The 20,133-nt window shown below is 34.4% G+C and overlaps 1 protein-coding gene across 2 annotated transcripts in view; it reads left to right on the top strand.

The window, feature by feature from the left end:
- Positions 1 to 20,133, top strand: part of SCFD1 (sec1 family domain containing 1) — a 112,840-nt gene that overhangs the window by 48,037 nt on the left and 44,670 nt on the right. For both annotated transcript variants that reach the window (XM_043489820.1, XM_043489821.1), the window contains exons 12-15: positions 609 to 699; positions 1,296 to 1,369; positions 2,134 to 2,215; positions 19,901 to 19,997. In XM_043489820.1, coding sequence (XP_043345755.1) covers positions 609 to 699; positions 1,296 to 1,369; positions 2,134 to 2,215; positions 19,901 to 19,997 — 344 coding nt within the window. The remainder of the gene's footprint in view (positions 1 to 608; positions 700 to 1,295; positions 1,370 to 2,133; positions 2,216 to 19,900; positions 19,998 to 20,133) is intronic.

The raw sequence follows: 20,133 nt of genomic DNA, 5'->3' as shown, positions 1-20,133 counted from the left end.
AGATGAGTTGTATCTGAAGTCTATGGAAATTGCTTCTAAACTATACATACTGAGGAGATATCAGGGATTGGACCAACAAAACTGGCCTACATTCTGTTTTTACCAGTGGTGTTCTATGTATCAAATTTACAGATTTGAAAGGTTTTTTTCACAGTTAGCTGCATGTAATATTTTTTGCTACATCTTTGTAGTTACATGGACCCTTTGGCACCGTGTTATGGGTCATAATATTTAGTTGGTCTTTGATGTGCCATGCTTCTCTTCCTTTGTTTTTCAGTCACTTAAATATCTTTTTATTTTTTTTAATAGCTAAAGGTTGAAGAAAAATCGATACAGTCAGTGAAAAGAATAGAAATACAATTTAAATTTGTTTACATATAGAAGTATTATGATATACATTTTAAAGTAGTATTTAGAATGTAAATAGATATCACAAGAAAATGTAGTTTGATTTATCCTAATGTTTTCTGCCTATGTTGTATATAAAATATATGCAAATATAAATAGGTACATTTAAAACAATCCTCATTGTATATGTTTCAAGATTCACACAAAAGTCAATCTTTTAATCTTATACTCATAATTCCTCTTCTGCCAAACTGTTTTAGTCCATTCCCAGAAGTTGCAGAATCAGTTCAGCAAGAACTAGAGTCTTACAGAGCACAGGAAGATGAGGTTAAACGACTTAAAAGCATTATGGTAAGATTCTGTTTGCTTTCTTGGAAATATAAGGGAAGCAGGAGGACATCTAGAAGGAAAAAGAGGTTAACTTTTTTCCCTTATAAAAATTCAAGACCTTTCATTGCTTTAACGACAAAAAAAGATTGTTACATAAAATATTTAAAAAAAAAAAAGAAATCTTAAGTTCTGAGGAGTAGAGGGAACATTTAAAAAATTTAAAAATTTATGATTTGAAAAAATATATGTGAGTTTATTTTAGACATGTATGTTCCAGTGCTGCTCATTTTACTATACTTTGATCTCACTTCAAATTTCGTCTCTGTTTATTACTATGTGTAGTGACCTGTGGCAGGTCTCTGGACCTATTTCTTTATCTGAAAATGCCAGATGCTTCCTTTTTAGTCATCCAACCATTCATTAGATTGGTGGTGACTAGAACTTTTCTATAACTGTCAAAAATGCAGATGCTTGCTCCTTAAGAGGGGAAGAATTTTTATTCTGGGTGATCTAAATCTTACTACTGTTTATCAGTGATTCTAGGAATATATTGATGAAAATCAGTGCTTTGGCTTGGGATTTCTGAGTAGTTACTGGGACCTCTTTTTCTTTCCCAGGGACTAGAAGGCGAAGATGAAGGAGCCATAAGTATGCTTTCTGACAATACTGCTAAGCTAACATCAGCTGTTAGGTGAGTAAGCCGTATATCCTCTTTGAAGTCTTTCTGTTGATATGATTTATATTGGAAGTTAAAAAATCGATAAGTATTTTTCATGATAGGGAATAGTAATAGCATATACCTCTAAGTCCAAAGAACTGAATTGTGTTTTTACTGTATTCAAGCTGACTAGAGTTCCCTCCTTTATTTTTTTAATTGAAGGATTGCTGCTTTACAGAATTTTCTTGTTTTCTGCCAGTTACCAACATGAATCCTTTATATAGCAGATCATTTGTTTCTTTTACTAGTTAGAATTGTGTAATGGGAGTCATTTTGTCACTGAGATAGCATTGATGATAAGGTAAGGTGAGTTATTGTTAATTTTATTGTTGCTGCTATTACTATGTTAGCTAAAGTTTAAGCAGTATCTTTTGGAATCTTTAAATACCATCAAGGAGAGAGAATTTCATGTTTTAGAAATATAGGTAAAATTTTCCCATTTCTGATTTTATTCTAAACCTCCAAGTTTTGGAATTAGAAAGTGAAATGATAGAATGATGATATTTGGGAGGCAGATTATTTTAAAATAAGAAGCATTTCAACTGTATTAAAGTGTAAATACTGTATATGTTCAAGCCTAGAGATTAAGTTCAGTTGATAGTTTAACATGTAATTTTGGCCCTGTTTTACTCTTCCAAATTTCCTCAGAGGAAACACCCAGGTTTGAGTTTTATTAAAATTTATGTCATTTCCTTAGAAAATTTAACGGTTAATTTTCAATTTTTTGATACTTGTAGCTCTTTGCCAGAACTCCTTGAAAAAAAAAGACTTATTGATCTCCATACAAATGTTGCCACCGCTGTTTTAGAACATATAAAGGTAAATTTAGCTTCTCCCTCCTTACAATATAACTACTAATTTGTAGGGTTTAGACTTTTAAGATTCTTATTCACTGTCTCATTGAGCCCTAACTGTAAGGTTGAATTATAATTATTGAAGGCAGCATTATTACCTTCATTTTTGCACATGAGGAAACCAATCGAGGAAGGTTAGTGATTTGCCCAAGGTCACACATTCAGTAAAGAGAACTTAGCACCTGTGATATTTTTATTATGTTTCACTGCCTTAGTAATGCCTCTACATGTGCTACTTTGTTAATAATAGATTTGTATCTAAACATCAGTAATTCAGGTTTAGACACCCCTTTACTATAGTACTGTCTGAAATATGTTGATAACATCACATAATGAAATGCAACTTTGTTCCAAACATTTTAGTTTAAGATTAGTCTGTTAGCCTTATAGCTTCTTACTGTCTCCCACTATACTGTGATTTTGAAACAAATGTATTGGATAATCCTGTATGTTGTCTATCATAATTATTTTTTCTTGTTACTTTACTCATAACTCCATATCATTTTGATTTAATCCATTCATCAGTATTCTACTGTCATTTATTCTCTGGACATGGAACTGAATTCCATTGACAGATTGGTGATATACCAGAATATAGTTACTGCTGACCCCTGCATTCCATTTGAGATGATACATTTGAAAAAGCAGTGTAAAACTGAATATACTTGCTGTCTGTCAAACATTTTGATAACAACTTATATTTATGGAGAAGGGGATTAAACATTTTTTAATGATTTTAAAAGTCTTAGAGCACTAGAAAGGAGCTAATATAGATAGATTTCATCATTGTACATCATAGAATTTAAACCTGCATAATTTCTGTTAAGCTGACACCTGATTTTTTTCTTTGTTCCACTTCTTGATTTTGATCTTGCTATTTTCATGTACCTACAGAAATAGAAATGTAATTGTGCAGTCTAGATGATATCTGATAGCTTCCATATGTTGCAGCTCTGTAAAGTGGAAAAAGGCTGCTCATTTTTTTACCTGAGGTCATTGTCTCCAGTGAAGATAATATATATAACTCTTGGAATGTAACAGAGAAGCTATATTCAGTGATATCCTTCACTCAGAAAAGACAGGCTTTGCTTACAAAGCTAATATAAAAAGTTAAAAATATGTTGTATTAAAACAAAATATAAGTTCTAGTTTACATCAGCTAAACTGTAGTTTTGTAGTCAAGATATTCTGATCTATTAAACCAATGCTCTTTGAGTACATGCTGTTTGTTTATGACAGTTGTTAATAGTCTGTGTGTTACTCTGAGATTTAAACTGTTCTGTGGACTTTTTTTGACTTTAGTTTTTTCAGGGTTTTTGGTTTTTCTTTGGAGGGGGCGGTTCTCACAGCTATAAAATCACAAAAGTGCTAAACTCAGCTCCTACTTCCAAACTGAATTGTGTAACCTAAAGTATTTAAAAACATATTATCATGCCAATGGAAAGTGCACATTTTCATCTTATTCATAAAACTTTACAAACACTATCCTGCCACAAATTTATATGAATATACTCTAGATCAAAGACTAGAGTTTATGGTTTAAGAAAATTCTGGATAAAGTAATTTACTCAATTGTGTTTATTAAATGGCTCTGTGGGTATTGTGCTGGGCCCTAGAGATTACATGGTAAACAAGGTGGACAAGTTCATTCTTTTGGATCTAATCTTATATTGACAAAAAGCAAAGTAAGCAGTTAGAAAGCATGGCATTTAGGTGGTGTGAAAACACCAAAATAGGGTGATGTGAGGTGATAGACAGTGGCTCAGAGGGTTGTTCTAGAGGAAGTGAAATTGCCTTTGATGAGATGATGATTGAGTCGAGACCTGAATCACACAAAGGAGCCAGTTAGTGAAAATCTCAGGGCCACCCATTTCAGGCAGAGGGAATAAGTGCTGCATGGCCTTAAGGCAAGACAAATTTACTATTTGAGAGCACCTAGAAGATGACTAATGTACTCATAGTGAGGAGGGAAAGAGTTGATATAATACTATTGGATCAAGAGAAATAGGGATTTAAGTATGATGGAAGTCACTGGAGGTTAATGCCATGATTTGATTTATGTTTCAACTAGAGAATGGTCTGAGGAGTGTTGAGGAATGGATGAGTTCTGGAAGATGGCTATTATACCTAAGTGGAGAATGGTATATTTTAAGGAAAAATTTACCTATGAAATTCTTTATGATGCTTATTTATAATTTTATATGAGCTGTGAATCAGTTTGTCCTAATGGATGCCATCTGTCTGATAAATTTTATTATGTCACCATGCCTGACCCAAAATTTCCTCTTTCAGACCTGGTTGCTTGGCTCTGTATAAAAGAACTTGTTTCTTCCTGGATTGCTAATAAGCAGAGCATCTTATACTAAGAAACTAGTTTGTCATTCAGGGTGTTAAGTAGTTATATATAAAAGCTACATAGTTTGAAATAATTTTTGTGCTATAACTCAAGGAAGACACCATTTTCCTAATAGGATCTGATATAAAGAAACCATAAAGGACATTATATAAGGTCATTTACTCGCAGAGGGAAAATTTCATGTATGAGACACCATGTTCCTCGTTGGATCATTCTAGGAAACCCAATTAATACCAGAAGTTTTTTTGTTTTTTTAAATCACAGATACAGGAGTGTATTTATTTTAAATATTTGCATATAAATTATAATTGCACTTATTAAGCCACATACTCTGAGTTATCATGATATTAGAAATTCTGTTAGTATAGAAAAATTGCAGTGTTTTTGAGAAGAGTCCTGTTTTAATTAGAACATCTCTTTATTCTATGTCAAAGCTAGCAGGTAAATGGTGTTGCTTCCAATTATTCTCATTACTCATAGTTATAAAATTTTTTCTTATAGCTTTTTATAATTATTAAATTTCCAACTTTAAAATACTTCAAAATGATACATTTATTTGTGCCATTTTGATGTTACACCATCTGCCTCTGGCTATATAATGTTAATAATAATTTTAAAAGTATTTTTCTCCAATATCTCTTACTCTTTACTAGAATTTGTTGACCATCTGGGCTTCACTTCTTTGTAAACATTCATTCACCTAAGCAGTAAATATTTATTTATTATTATTATTGTTAGCAAGAATATTATGACTCTTCATGCAGAGATCTCAGAGCACATCTCTTGGTATTTGTCTTTATTGCAGTTTTGCGTATTTCTTATTTGGGGATGTTTAGTTTATAGCTGCTGCTTATATTTCTTTAGAGCATTTTCTGAAGCAGAATACTAGAAGAAATTAATCTCTTTAGAAGTCCTGGCAGTTATCCAGCAGTTGATGTTTGGCAGCACAGCAGTTTGTGACAACTTTGACAAATATTGTCATGTAAATTTATCGCTATTCTAAAGATTTTAGTGGCTTGAGTAGTCAGGTTTGGTTTAATAGGTTAAGAGTAAATTGTGGATTGTAAAGGAAGTTTCCCTGTGGCAGACAGATTCTCTAGCTGTGGCATGGGAGCCTAGTTGCTCCAAGGCGTGTGGGGTCTTTGTTCCCCATCAGCGATCTAACCTGTATCCTCTGCATTGCAGGGTAGATTCCTGACCACTGGATCACCAGAGAAGTCCCAGCAGTTTTTTCATTTCTAATACAAATAAGATTTTACCCCCACTTGTTGGTTGTTAGGGAATGGATTCTGAGATTACTTAAATTTGTAGACAGATTTCAGTATATTTTAATGATTACTGTCTCAGCTGCATAGCCACCCATAATTAATTATTTTCTAGCATCAGAAACCTAAGAAAAGGAAAAGTCACCTACATGTAAGTCAGCGTAGAAAAGAGAAATGGCATGCATGCTCTTTCTCCTAGTGCTCCCACCTGAGAGGAAGAGCTCTCACATCTGAATGCGCCTTACCGAGGTAGCCGGCCAAGAATAAGCCGTTAATAAGCTCTTGTGGATTATTGGTGCTGAATCTTCATTTCTGTTTTGCTGCTTCTTGTGGAGAAAGTTAAGAGGTACTGAGTTAGGTCTAAAGACATCCTCTGATCAAGCAAGCATGTACTGACTTAGCTCTATACACACTGAGCAAGACTTAGCTCTTGCTAGCAATGCTAATTTTTAACTAGAGCACCCCCTTCAGGGGACTTATTCTTCTTTGGTCCAACTTCTTTATCTTTCTTAGGGGAAAATAAACTTTCAAAATAAAGTAGAAACTGAACTGATCAGCTGATCAGCACATCAAATTAACCAATGCTCTATGTTCCTCGGAAACAGCGGTTGCTGACCACATTATTACCACGCTAACATGTGACATCTAGTGTTTTTTTGCAAGTTGAATTTTTGGTTTGTATTTTATTCCAGTCTATTTATGTCAATGGTATAAGTAGGAAAAGAGGTTTTCTCTAAAACTGAGTTACCTACCTTAGACTCAGTGAAGGTGGTGATTTAATTACTACTTAGTTTAGTAGTGGTGGCAGGGGGCAGACAACTGTAAAACATTGAAAAATCTTGAAAGTACTAGAATTGCTTTATGTTGTAATTGTAAACGTTTATAAATTTTTGTATCTCACTTCATATGGCAACCCATCCCATGGACGGAGGAGCCTGTTGGGCTATAGCCCATGGGGTCACAAAGAGTCAGACACGACTGACTAACTTCACTTCCACTTCCACTTCTTCAAAGAAACTTGAAGTTATAGCTGATCACTTATACATGAGCATTATGCAGGAAAGAAAAAAATTTCAGTCCATGAACCTTAGTACTCAAGGGAAGGGTCTTGGGTCTACATCAAAACTGACAGACAATTATATGTTTAGATCTTAAGTTAAATTGTAGTGTTTAAACATGTATATACAGCCAGGTCCTTTTTTATTTTTTCTTTTGGCTATGCTGGGTCTTCATTGATGCTTGCAGACTTTCTCTAGTTGTGGCATGCAGGGGGGGTACTTTCTAGTGGAGGTGTGTGGGTTTCTCATTGTGGTGGATTCCTTTGTTGCAGAGCACGGACTCTAGGGCGCACAGGCTTCGGTAATTGTAGCACAAGAGCTCAGTCATTGCAGCTCACGGGTTGACCCATGGGATGTGGAATATTCCTGGATCATGGATTGGACCCATGTCCTCTGCATTGGCAGGCAGATTCTTAAGCACTGGACTACCAGGGAGATCCCCCCCTTTTTTTTTCTTTGCATTAACTGACTTTGATTAACTGATCACTGCTCTCCTGATCACAGTAGGGAAGAAATTGTACTGTCCTGTAAATCAGAACATTTCTCTGTCTGGATTTTGACTAATCTGTTTTAAATGATCTTTTATCCAGTACACTACTGAGTGAATGTTCATATGACCTTGCTGTCTTTTCTTCAAGGCAGAAGAAAATATATCTTATAGCAGGAAGTCCCCAATGGACAGACTGTCACTATCTTCTACCTCTTTTCATCCCAAATAAGATTAGTCATTATCAGAACTTAAAGAAGTTTTCTTTACTCCAAGTATGACCAAAGACAGCTCTTGAATGTGTGAAATATCTTTCAGTTTCTCACACTGAGTTTCTGGAGACTTCTTTCACATCTTCAAAAAACGAAGTGTGGAATTACCTTTCTCTTGCTCTTTGCTCACTTTACCACCATCAGGTTTGTCATTAGCAAGACTCAGTAGAGTCATAAAGGTTAAATTCAAAGAATTAAAGACTTCTCACAACTCAATAGAGAAAATGCACAACCCAGTTGTTAAAAGGGCAAAAAATTTGCACAAAGATTTGACTGAAAAAGATATCTGAGTGATGAATAAGTTCAAATCATTAGAAAAATAACAAACTAAAACAACAGTGAGATACCTCTGCATTTCTATCAAAATGTCTAAAATTTAAAATATTGATCATGTCAGCCTTTGGCAAGTATGCAGAAGAACTAGAACTCTCATATTTTGCTGGTTGAAACGTAAAATGGTACACCCACTTTGGAAAACAGTATCTCAGTTTCTTAAAATGTGAAACACAAATCCATCATGTGCTCCAGCCATTCTGCTCCTAAGTGTTTACTCAAGATAAATGAAAGCAAATATATTCAAAATACATGAATATTCATAGCAGCTCTTTGTCATAGCCCCAAACTGGAGATCAGTCAAATGTCTATCAACAGGCTAACTGAGTAAACAAAGTCCAGTATATCTATACAGTGGGCTGCTATTCAACAATTAAAAAGGAGGTACTATTAAATCATACAACAGTATGTAGTGGATGAATCTCAGAGTAATTACACTGAGTGAAAGAAGCTACATTAAAAAAAGAGCGCATGATCTATAGTTGTGTTTACATAAAATTCAGAAAAATGCAGGCTAATCTACAGTCACAGAAGGTAGGACATGAAGAATGGTGTTGGAGAGCCAAAGGAGAGTGTTTACAGTGAGAGGATTTCCTTAACTGATGTGAATGATATGTTCACTATCTGGATTGTGTATGCGGCTTCATGGGTAAATATTTATGTTAAAACTTACCAAATTCTGTGTTTTATATGTTATTTTACTTTGATAAAAGTGAAGAATTCAATGCTTAGCGTTCACCTACTTCAGATCGTCTACAAACAAGAAAACAGATTTTTATTAAGTCATTGAGAAAACCAAAGACTAATTTTGGTAATGTGAATTTTTGGCTTTACAGCTTAAATGACATAGAATAGCAAGAAACAGAGGATATGCTACATAGTTTATGAGTGGGTAAACCCAGGATTTTTTTTTTTCGGTCTCTTCACTTTTAAGAATATGCTGTAGGTTAAACACAGAGTAGCAGCAGACTTGTGAAGAACAGTCTCAGATGTTTAAAATAAAAGGAGAGGACAGATGCATTCTGTAACTTTTTAAATAGATATCTCACATTTTATTTATTTATACCTTGACTTGTTCTACAGAATTTAAGGTCACTTAGAATGACAGCACGTAGAATAACAGAATAGAGAATAATTCATAAACACCAGGGTTATACAAATCAGATTAGAAAGTAGAAAATCAAACATTGCCCTTATAACTCCTCCGTCCTGTGGCCCCCATTTTCCAGAGTCCTTCACAAACCTCCTGTGGAACTTAGGACTAGAAGGAACCCTGAGACAGAGTTTTTAGCAGATTCCACAAGATAGGTTTCTTCTTTGGTCAAATAAAGTTAGAAGTAAAATGTGCTGTATCTTCCTCTTGGAGATTCATAATGCAGTGTAGTATATGCATTTTAAAAACATTTTAAAAAAACTTAAAACTGTTGACTTTGGAATACTTTTAGGGGTTATTTCTTAACAACCAACTATAAGAACTAGCACTCTACAGAACATATTTTGTGAAATATTCTTCATTTAATCAGTGAAGGAAATAAGATATACCTCTTACCTCCAAAAAAGATAAACTATTCCCTAGTTAATGGCAGAGCTGGAACTCATACCTGAAACTCTTTGTATTTTGTCTTGTAATTTTTTTTTGCTCTGCCATTTATCATTGTTACTCTGTTTCAGTCCAGCTCAGTTTATCAAGTAAAGGCAAGAATACCTCATTTAAAGAAATGACTTAAAGAATTTTGCATTCTTTTACTTAACTCCTGATAGTGCTATTTTGGCTTTCTTTCGTCTGTACTTACTGATCACCTATGATGTACAGTTCTGTAGATGGTTCTTATTTTAAACCAGTGAAAACATTGACATCTTGATTGTTATGTGAGTACTAGAGTACTTGATAAATAACATATATTTTAAGATACTATGTAAATGATCTTGTTTTTACTATAGTGCCTTATAGAGTGCTTTATTACTTCACAAATATTTTAATTTCAAATGTAGCATCCTCAGATCATGATCTTTGACTGAAAAAAACATGTGATGTGAGTTTTTTTTTCCTTTTAAAGAGAACAAACTTTTTTGTGTACTTATATATCAGGTAATTTAACGTAATAGATGTATTCCCTCATTCTTCAGAGGAAAATGAATCTCAGAGATACTGAAGACTTGAAACCAACTGCCAGAGCCTGAAATTGAACTTTGACTTTTAACTTTTAAACCCCGTACCCTGTCGCTGTACTGTAGTTCCTTAAAACATAGCCATCAGAAATGTAATGAGAATGGTTTTGCTCTTTCATAATCCTTTTGGAGTAATCTTAGGTTCAGAAGTAATTTAAACAGATGAACAAGAAGTAGAAGTAAGGAACCCCAGTTGTCTTACTAAAGTATTTGACCATTCAAATGTGTGTTTATTCATTTAAAAAATCCTCAGTGGGCCTAACATTTTATGTCCATGAATGCTTAAATAGGAAATGAAAATTTAGTAGTCAACTTTTAAATTGTTTCATAAAACAAGTATACTTTTTTAAATAATGGATTTTTATTAAGTCAATTATGTTGAAATACCAATGAATATCTCAAGAAAAATTGACTATAGCAGCCAACATGAATACTTACAAATATATATGATTATATATTCTGTGTATTCATTATTAATATGACTATACTCCTAAAGCTAACATTTGAGCACATACAGAATCATATCTATATTGTTTTCCTTTCATTTGAATTATTTTATATAATATCTATGAAGAAGTAAAAGTGAAAGTTGTTTTTATTCAAAGCTACACATATTTTCCCAAGATATTGCACATACTTTATTAAATGTGGCCCTCTCTTTTGTTTTCCATTAGATACATGTCTTCTTTTGGTTTTAGTTTTTGTTTTAATTAATAGGCTTTATTTTTTTAGAGCAGTACTATGTTTGCAGAAAAATGAGTGAAAAGTAGAGTGTTTCTATATACCCTCGTACCCACCCATCCCTACTTTCCCCTGTTATTAATATCTTGCATTAATATGGTATATTTGTTACAATTAATAACCCAATATTAATACAATACTAACTAAAGTCTGTAGTTTACATTAAGCTTCCCTCTTTTGTGTTGTACATTCTGTGGTTTTTGACAAATGTCAAAATGATGCAATGATGACATGCATCCATCATTAAGATACCATACTAAATCGTTTCAGCTGCTCTAAAATCCTGTGTGCCTCTGTATATCCTTCCCTCCCTCCCCACACATCCCTGACAATCACTGATCTTTTTGTTGTCTCCACAGTATTGTTTTCACAGTTGGAATCACTGTAGTACGTAGCTTTTTCAGAGTGGTTTCTTTTACTTTTGTTGCTCAGTCATATGGACTCTTGTGACCCCATGGACTGCAGCCTGCCAGGCTTCCCTGTCCTTCACCATCTCCCGGAGCTTGCTCAAACTCATGCCCATCCAGTTGGTGATGCCATCCAACCATCTCATCCTGTTGCATCCCATTCTCCTCCTGCCTTCAATATTTCCCAGCATCAGGGTCTTTTCCAGTGAGTCAGCTCTTTGCATCAGGTGGCCAAAATATTGGAGCTTCAGCATCCATCCTTCTAATGAATATTCAGGGTTGATTTCCTTTAGGGTTGACTGGTTTGACCTCCTTGCTCTCCAAGGGACTCTCAAGAGTCTTCCCCAATACCACAGTTCAAAAGCATCAATTCTTCAGCGTTCAACCTCCTTTATGATCCAACTCTCACATCCATACATGACTATTCGAAAAACCATAGCTTTGACTAGATGGACCTCTGTCGAAAAAGTAATCTCTCTGCTTTTTAATATGCTGTCTAGGTTCATCATCACTTTTCTTCCAAGGAGCAAGCATCTTTTAATTTCATGACTGCAGTCACCATCTGCAGTGATTTTGGAGCCCCCAAAAATAAAGTCTCTCACTATTTCCATTGTTTCCCCATCTATTTGCCATGAAATGATGGGACCATATGCCATCTCAGTCTTTTGAATGTTGTCTTTTAAGCCAGCTTTTTCATTCTCCTCTTTCACCTTCATCAAGAGGCTGTTTAGTTCCTCTTTGTTTTCTGCTGTAACGGTGGTGTTATCTGCATATCTGAGGTTATTGATATTTCTCCTGGCAATCTTGATTCCAGCTTGTGCTTCCTCCAGCCCAGCATTTCTCATGAGGTACTCTGCATATAAGTTAAATAAGCAGGGTGACAATATACAGCCTTGACATACTTCTTTCCCTTTTGGAACCAGTGTGTTGTTCCGTGTCCAGTTCTAACTCTTGCTTCCTGACCTGCATACAGGTTTCTCAATGGGCAGATCAGGTGGTCTGGTAGTCCCATCTCTTGAAGAATTTTCCACAGTTTGCTGTGATTCACACAGTCAAAGGCTTTGGCATAGTCAGTAAAGCAGAAGTAGATATTTTTCTGGAACTCTCTTGTTTTTTTGATGATCCCATGGATTTAATCTCTGATTCCTCTGCCTTTTCTAAATCCAGCTTGAACATCTGGAGTTCACGGTTCACATACTGTTGAAGCCTGGCTTGGAGAATTTTGAGCGTTATTTTACTAGCGTGTGAGATGAGTGCAATTGTGCAGTAGTTTGAGCATTCTTTGGCATTGGAATGAAAATTGACCTTTTCCAGTCCTGTGGCCACTGCTGAATTTTCCAAATTTGCTGGCATATTGAGTTCAGCACTTTAACAGCATCATCTTTTAGGATTTGAAATAGCTCAGCTGGAATTCTATTGTCTCCACTAACTTTGTTCATAGTGATGCTTCCTGAGGCCCACTTGACTTCACAGTCCACAAGATGTCTGGCTCTAGGTGAGTGATCTAGAGTAATCTTTTACTTAGTTAAATGCATTTAAGACCCTTCCATGTCTTTTCATGGCATAATAGCTCATTTCTTTTTATTGTTAACTAATAGTCCATTGTCTGAATGTACCATAGTTTGTTTGTTCATTCAATTATTGCAGTGCATTTTGGTTGTTCTCAACTTCTGGTATTTATGAATAAAGCTGCTATAAACATCCATGGGGTTGACATAAGTTTTCAGCTTCTTTCAGTAAATCTATAAGAACATGATTGCTGGATCACATGGCAAGAGTTTTTTTTAGAATTGTAAAAAGAAAAACTGCCAAACTCTCATACAGGATGACTTTACCATTTTGCATTCCCATCAGCAGTGAATGAGAGTTCCTGTTGCTTCATATCTTCACCAACGTCTGGTGTTGCCAGTGTTGGGTTTTAGCCCTTCTGATAGGTGTGCAGAGTGTCTTATTTTAATTTTCATTTTTCCAGTATGATCTGATGTGGAGCATGTTTTCATATGCTTACTTGTCATCTGTGTATCTTTCATGAAATGTCAGGTCTTTGGCCCATTTTTAATCATGTTTTGTTTTTTATTGTTGAATTTTAAGAGTTCTTTGTATTTTCAGAGGGAAAAATCCTTTAATATAGTTGTCTTTTGCAATTATCTTAACACTTCTCTGGCTTGTCCTCTCATTCTCTACTAATTAGTAGTATCTTTCACAGAACAGAGACCTCTAATTTTAATCAAGTCCAGCTTTTTAATTATTTCTTTCATGGATCATGCCTTTGGTGTTGTATATAAAAAATCATCTCTCTACACAGGTCATCTAAAATTTCTCCTGGTACCTTTTAGGAGTTTTAGTTTTGCATTTTACATTTAGGTCTGTGATCCATTTGAGTTAACGTTTGTAAAAGGTGTAGGGTGTGCGTCTCTTTTTTTTTTTTCCTTTTGCATGTGCATGTCCAGTTGTTCCTTCACCATTTGTTGAAAAGACTGTCCTTTCTCCATTGAATTGAACTCTTCTGTCAAAGGTTAGCCAACTATATTTGCTTTTTTTTTTTTTTCCCCACAAACACCCCACTGTTTTAATCACTGAAGCTTTTAAGTTAAGTATTAAAATTCAGGTATTGTCAGTCCTCCATCTTTTTTTGTCTCCTTCAATACTGTGTTGGCTATTCTGGGTATTTCATGTCTCCATATAATCCTTAAAATGAGTTTGTCAATATCCACAAAATAACTTGCTGGAATTTTGATTGGAATTATGTTGAATCTATAGATTAAGTAGAAAGAACAGACATCTTGACAATAATGAGTCTACCTATTCATAAATAAGAAATGTCACTTCATTTATTTTTTGGAGTACTAATGAAAATGTCATTGTGCTTTCATTTCAGTTTCAATTGTTCATTGTTAGTATATTGGAAAGCAGTCAACTTTTATATATTAACCTTGTAGTCTGCAACCTTGCTGTAATCACTTATTAGTTCCCAGGAGATATTTTTTGTGTTTCCTGGAGATTTTCTACATAGACAATTGTGTCATCTGCAAACAAAGATAATTCTATTCTTTCTTCACAATCTGTAGACTTTTTATTTCCTTTTCTTTTTTTAGTTTATTGCATCAGCTAGCACTTCTAGTACAGTGTTGAATAAGAGTGTGAGCGGGAACATCTTTACCATGTTCCTGATCTTAGCAAGAGAGCATCTAGTTTATTCTCATTCTCTTTTCTGGGAGCGATTGTAGAGAATTGGAATGATTTCTTCTTTAATGTTTGGTAAACTTCACTAGTGAACTCACCTAGACCTAATTCTTTCTATTTTAGGAGGCTATTATTGATCAGTTTCTTTAATAATATAGGCCAGTTCACTCCATAAAGTGAGTTTTGATAGATTGTCTTTCAAGGAATTGCTTCATTTCATCTAGGTTATCAAGTTTATGAGCACAGATTTGTTTTAAGTATTTTTTTATTGTAGAATAAAAGTAGACTTTATACTTTAGGGACATATATAGACCACAGACTACTATAATATAGTATAGAGATGCTTTTAACCCAGGGGAACAATTATCTAAATATAGTTCTGGATGATGCTAGAAACTACACATTTAAAGAAGAAAGAAAGGACAAGAAAAGGCTACTAGAGTATGAAGAATCTTCAGTTAAGATCAGGTCGTATCTTAGAAGTATAGTTCTAAGTTCATTTTAGCTTAAGGATATACTTGCCTGTAGACATTAAAGTGTCCTACCAACCCTATTTAATTCATAATATGAAATATTTCTTACGTGTTGTAGCAAAGAAGGGTTTATCATCTCTTCTCCCTCCTGTAAGAAATTCAAGGAGAAAAATATTGGGATTCTTAATAGTGAAAGGAAGGGTAACTAATCTCATCTTGTATTTCACTGCTGACTCTAGAATTGGGGCTTGGAGACAGGGGAAGGCCAAGAAATACCACTCTAATTTTGTCGTCATCCAGTCATAGACTGAGGGGAGACTTGTGAATTGTAGCTAGCAGTGAATAGGTGCTGCCTGTAACTAGAATAAACAGAGGAATGGTTAAAAAAAAAGGAAATTAAAAAACCTAATTACGGGAAAGAAAAAGGAATTCCTTCTGTGTCCTGTGTGGGTCATCAGTAGATCTTCCTGGGTTATGGGTTCTCAAAAGATATACTACTTATGCACCTCAAATGACTGAAGAATTTTTAGAAATGCCCTTTCTTTTGTTCTTTTTAAACTCAGCAGGCTATTGGCTGTTGCCAGTTGAAAAATACCATACACATACACATACTCTATATGTTCTTTTAGATTAACAAAATGATAAACCCAATTACAGGTAAATAACAATTCAGTACATTTAGTTGGCTAATATATATAAAATACATATATATATGGTTAATTTGATACAAATGTTGACACAGTGTACTGAAAAATGAAAAAATATCCTCCTGATTGTAGAAGAACTTTAGAGTTTTTTATTATTTTTTTAAAATCACATTCTTCCCTTAGTTCTTCTAAAGGGATTTTTAGGAAATTCATGACTCTCGGAGTTTATATCACTAGATATAATTTGTTTTCTACACATAGTCCTTTGTTGTTCTATAATATTCTCTTCTTGTTCATTTGTTCTTGATATTTATTGAAGCTGCCAAAAATAGTTTTGTAATCTTGACCTTGTTATTTTGCTTTATATTTTTAATTTGTCTTATTTTCCATGTAACTCTCATTATCCAATTTGTGTTCTCTGAATCCATATTGTACAGGAAATATCAATCTTTGAGACAGAAGTTGTTTCTCTTAGTATTTTCCCTTTTTTAAGAAATTTAGAAGGGACCTATAGATTATTATATCTCTGGACAAATTCACCACATATATGTAAATTATGTGTATTACCAAAAAAACAAATAGATACTAATTGACAAATATACTTTCTTTCACAAAGCATATACAAAGGAAGCAATAAATTGTTCTTGAGGAAAATGTAATTTTCCCTACTGTTTATCTGTGGTGTATATGGAATCTGGCCTGGATTTGAATCTCAGCTCTTTACTACTTCTACTCTGGTAACCTTGAATAAATTTATGTTTCCTTGTCTGTTTCTTCATCTTTAAAATGGGACTAATAATTCCTTGTTCATAGTGTTGTCTGGAGAGTTAAATGAGATAATCTGATTTTGTAGCTTTTAAACACTGTTCTCTGGTACCCTAGACTCAATAGAGACATTTAATTGGTCACTTGTATCTATTTTATGTTTAGGGTTCTGCAGAAGATTTGGTTTGAGAAAGAGGGTCCTGAGGTTCTCTGTTTAAAAACATTTGAAAGCCATAGCTGTAAGTAAAGTGCCTTGCACATACTAGGTATTGAACAGATACTAGTTCTCTTATGCAGGTTAGAAAATCTTTACTTCATTCCTTTCCCTCCCGCATGAGGCTCCTTCCCAGTCAGTATATTGAAATGCCATATGGTTTTTATTTAACTCCTTTATGGAAATATAGTTCACATACCATACAATTCACCTTTTTAAAGCATACAATATAGTGGTTTTTACTATATTCACATAGTTACACAACCATAATCACAAGGCAATTTTAGAACATTATCACCTTCAAAAGAATGTCTAACCATTAGCCGTCAGATTAACTTTTTTAAAATTCTGCTTCCATTGTTCATTAGAAGTTAAAATGTGGATAAGTTAATGCGTCAGGAAGAGCAAAATGAGCCTAAGTGAGCCATGTTTCTTCATTTATGTAGGTACACACATTAGATTCCATTATGGCATTTAGCATACTTAATTTTATCTATTAAATCACTAAAGCTTGATTCTCTGCATTTTTCACTTCTGGAAGTTCATTTATCTACTTTCATAACTTTTAAAGATGATTACTTGATCTGTACATGTCTTGCTCTTAGCTTAGAAATTTGACATACATTTTGCTACGAGACAGGTGCTTTGTTAGACTCCTAGGGTTAAACAATTAATTAGAAACACTCTAGGAAGTTTATAGTTCTAGAAAGGTATGTAAACCAAAGAGAGTAATGTGGTGTAATCATTGCTATTATGGAGAAGTGAAGAAGGAGATGGGGAAGGAGCAGGAAAGGGAAGAAACAGAGGTTGAAAGTTATAGAGAAGCTGCAAAGATGCTAGATCTTGAAAAATAGTAGAATTCACTGGGCAGATGATGGAGGAGAAATGCATTCTAAAAAAGCTAAGAGAATAATTCAAACCCAAGCCTTGAGGATTAAAAGCATTCACTACTTTTAATGGAAAGTCAATGAGTTAATTGATGTGGCTAGAGGGAACTGAACCTGGTGAATAGTAGTAAAACAGAAAAGTTGGCTGGAGCAGATTGTGAGGCCCTGACAGACTAACACCTTATTTTATCTCCTTCCCCCTTCCATTCTTGGCTTTATTCTACAGATAATTAGGCTTTCCCGGTCTAATATTTATGTTAACATAGGGCTTCCCTGGTGGTCTAGATTGGTAGATAATCCGCCTGCAATGCAGGAGACCTTGGTTCGATCCCTGTGTTGGGAAGATCCCCTGGAGGAGGGCATGGCAACTCACTCCAGTATTTTTGCCTGGAGAATGCCCATGGACAGAGGAGCCTGGCGGACTGCAGTCCATGAGGTCACAAAGAGTTGGACACGACTGAATGACTAAACACACACAGTTCCTAATACCGTCATTTTATTTGCCAGGAATTATCTTTGACTTTTTTCACTATTTTCCTTCCTGTGTAATTCTCATGTTAATTATTAAGTATACGTCTCTTTGTTTCCATTCCCACAGTCACCAACATGGTCACTTTCCTAGGATCTCCTTTCTGTTTCTTTTGTTCGTTTTTGATACTGCATTTTTCCATTCCTAGTACTTTAGCATGTATCTATTTTGTTTATTCAAAGTAGCTTTATACAGTAATTAAAATAGTTCCTATATCAGGGAATCTAAAAAAATGTGGAGAGCCATTTGTAAAAAACAAACAAAAACTCTATTACAAAGTTTATTAACTCTTATCTCAACTTCACTCAAGGAAATTCTGCGTGTACTGGTGTAGAATATATTGCTGAGTGAAAACAAGGGAAGCAGAGTATAGTATATTACCTTTTGTGTCAGAAAGCAGAGGGATATTAGGATATAGATAACTATTTGCTTGTATTTGCATAGAGAAGCTCAAAAGCTATTGGAGAAATAAATAGCCAAAGAAGCAGGTGGAAATAGGGTAGAAAAGGGCAGGAGTGAGGACAGGTCTCAGTATATTTACCTTTTCATGTTTTGATTTTCAAGCCATGTATTGCATCTGTTTAAAGCTCTGGCCTTGTATGCCACTGCGGAGGACTGGGATTGAGGGGTTGATCGCCTGTTGCCTCATGTGTGAAATCACTGCTGAATCTGCCATTCAGATCTATCCACTCTGATCATGCCTTGATATGATCCCTTTAACCAGGGCTTTCCTGGTGGCTCAGACAGTAAAGAATCTGCCTGTAGTCGAGAGACCTGGTTTCGATCCCTGGAGAAGGGGATGGCTACCCACTCTGGTATTCTTGCCTGCAGAATCCCATGGACAGAGGAGCCTAGAGAGCTATAGTCCATGGGGTCGCAAAGAGTTGGACACGACTGAGCAACTAACGCACACACACACACGGACAGAGGAGCCTGGTCAGACACAACTGAGCTACTAACACGCACACACAGGCATACTCACACACAGACATGATTCCTTTAAGTGAAATGAACTCTGTCTGTCCATGTCCCCAAATCACTTTCAGAACAACTCAAAATTGTCACTTCCTTCTCTACAATTGGTTAATATTTATTTCATCCTATCATCTTAATTTAATGTTTATTTATATTCTGTATTTATATTTTGATTCTTTATTGATATCTCTGTGTTCTCATTTATTTCATGAATGATTTCTACTTTCCTTAGATTGGTAACACCTTCAGTAGTAAAGCATGTTCTTGTCTCTCTCGTCTTATCTGAAGCATAATCTAATAGATACTTCATGATTTTTATTTACCTTGGATTATCCTAACATGTTAATTTCATTTGGATAATTTTAGTCAACATATTTTAAATTAGAAAAGCTGCTGTACAGGAAAGCAAAGTTTGACTATTTTGCATTATCTAAAGTTCAAAGTATTTAGTGGGAAAATGAATGAGGAACAGTTAAAGCCATTGAAAATAATTAGGATAAACTTCTGTCTAGTTAGGATAAAAGTATGTGAATTTACTCACTAAAAAAGTAAACATAACTTGATCACTTGACATTAATTTGCATGAAATAGTGTTATTTGTATGGTAGTTACTTATTAATACAATAACTGAGATTTGTGTGATTTTTGTCTTTGTTAACATATGACATGCAGAGTTATTCTAAATTTATAAGTCAAATATAAATGAAATAGTCAATCTTGTTTTTTACACTAAGTTTATGGTTAAAAGTAAAATAAAGTAAAAGTAAATTCTACTAGAAAATTAACATTTGTTTTTTAATTTGATCATAGAAAATAGACACTAGTAAGCAGAGAGGTTTTTAGTATGTTTTTATTAGTGTTCTCTAATCTGATACTTATTTTGAAACAGGCAAGAAAACTGGATGTATATTTTGAATATGAAGAAAAAATAATGAGCAAAACGACTCTGGATAAATCTCTTCTAGATATAATATCAGACCCTGATGGTATGTATCATAAATTTGAGGTTAATGTAAGTTTTTCGTCTGACAAATCCAACATTTCAATTTGAGTAAAATTTGATAGAATTACTGTTTTTCTCACAATCTTTGCTATTAATGAGATAATTAAATGATCTATTAC

The sequence above is a fragment of the Cervus canadensis genome, chromosome 17 (genome assembly GCF_019320065.1).
Source record: "Cervus canadensis isolate Bull #8, Minnesota chromosome 17, ASM1932006v1, whole genome shotgun sequence".
Taxonomy (NCBI): Eukaryota; Metazoa; Chordata; class Mammalia; order Artiodactyla; family Cervidae; genus Cervus; species Cervus canadensis.
Note: the sequence above shows the minus strand (reverse complement) of the source record. Positions and strands in the feature narration are given on the sequence as shown.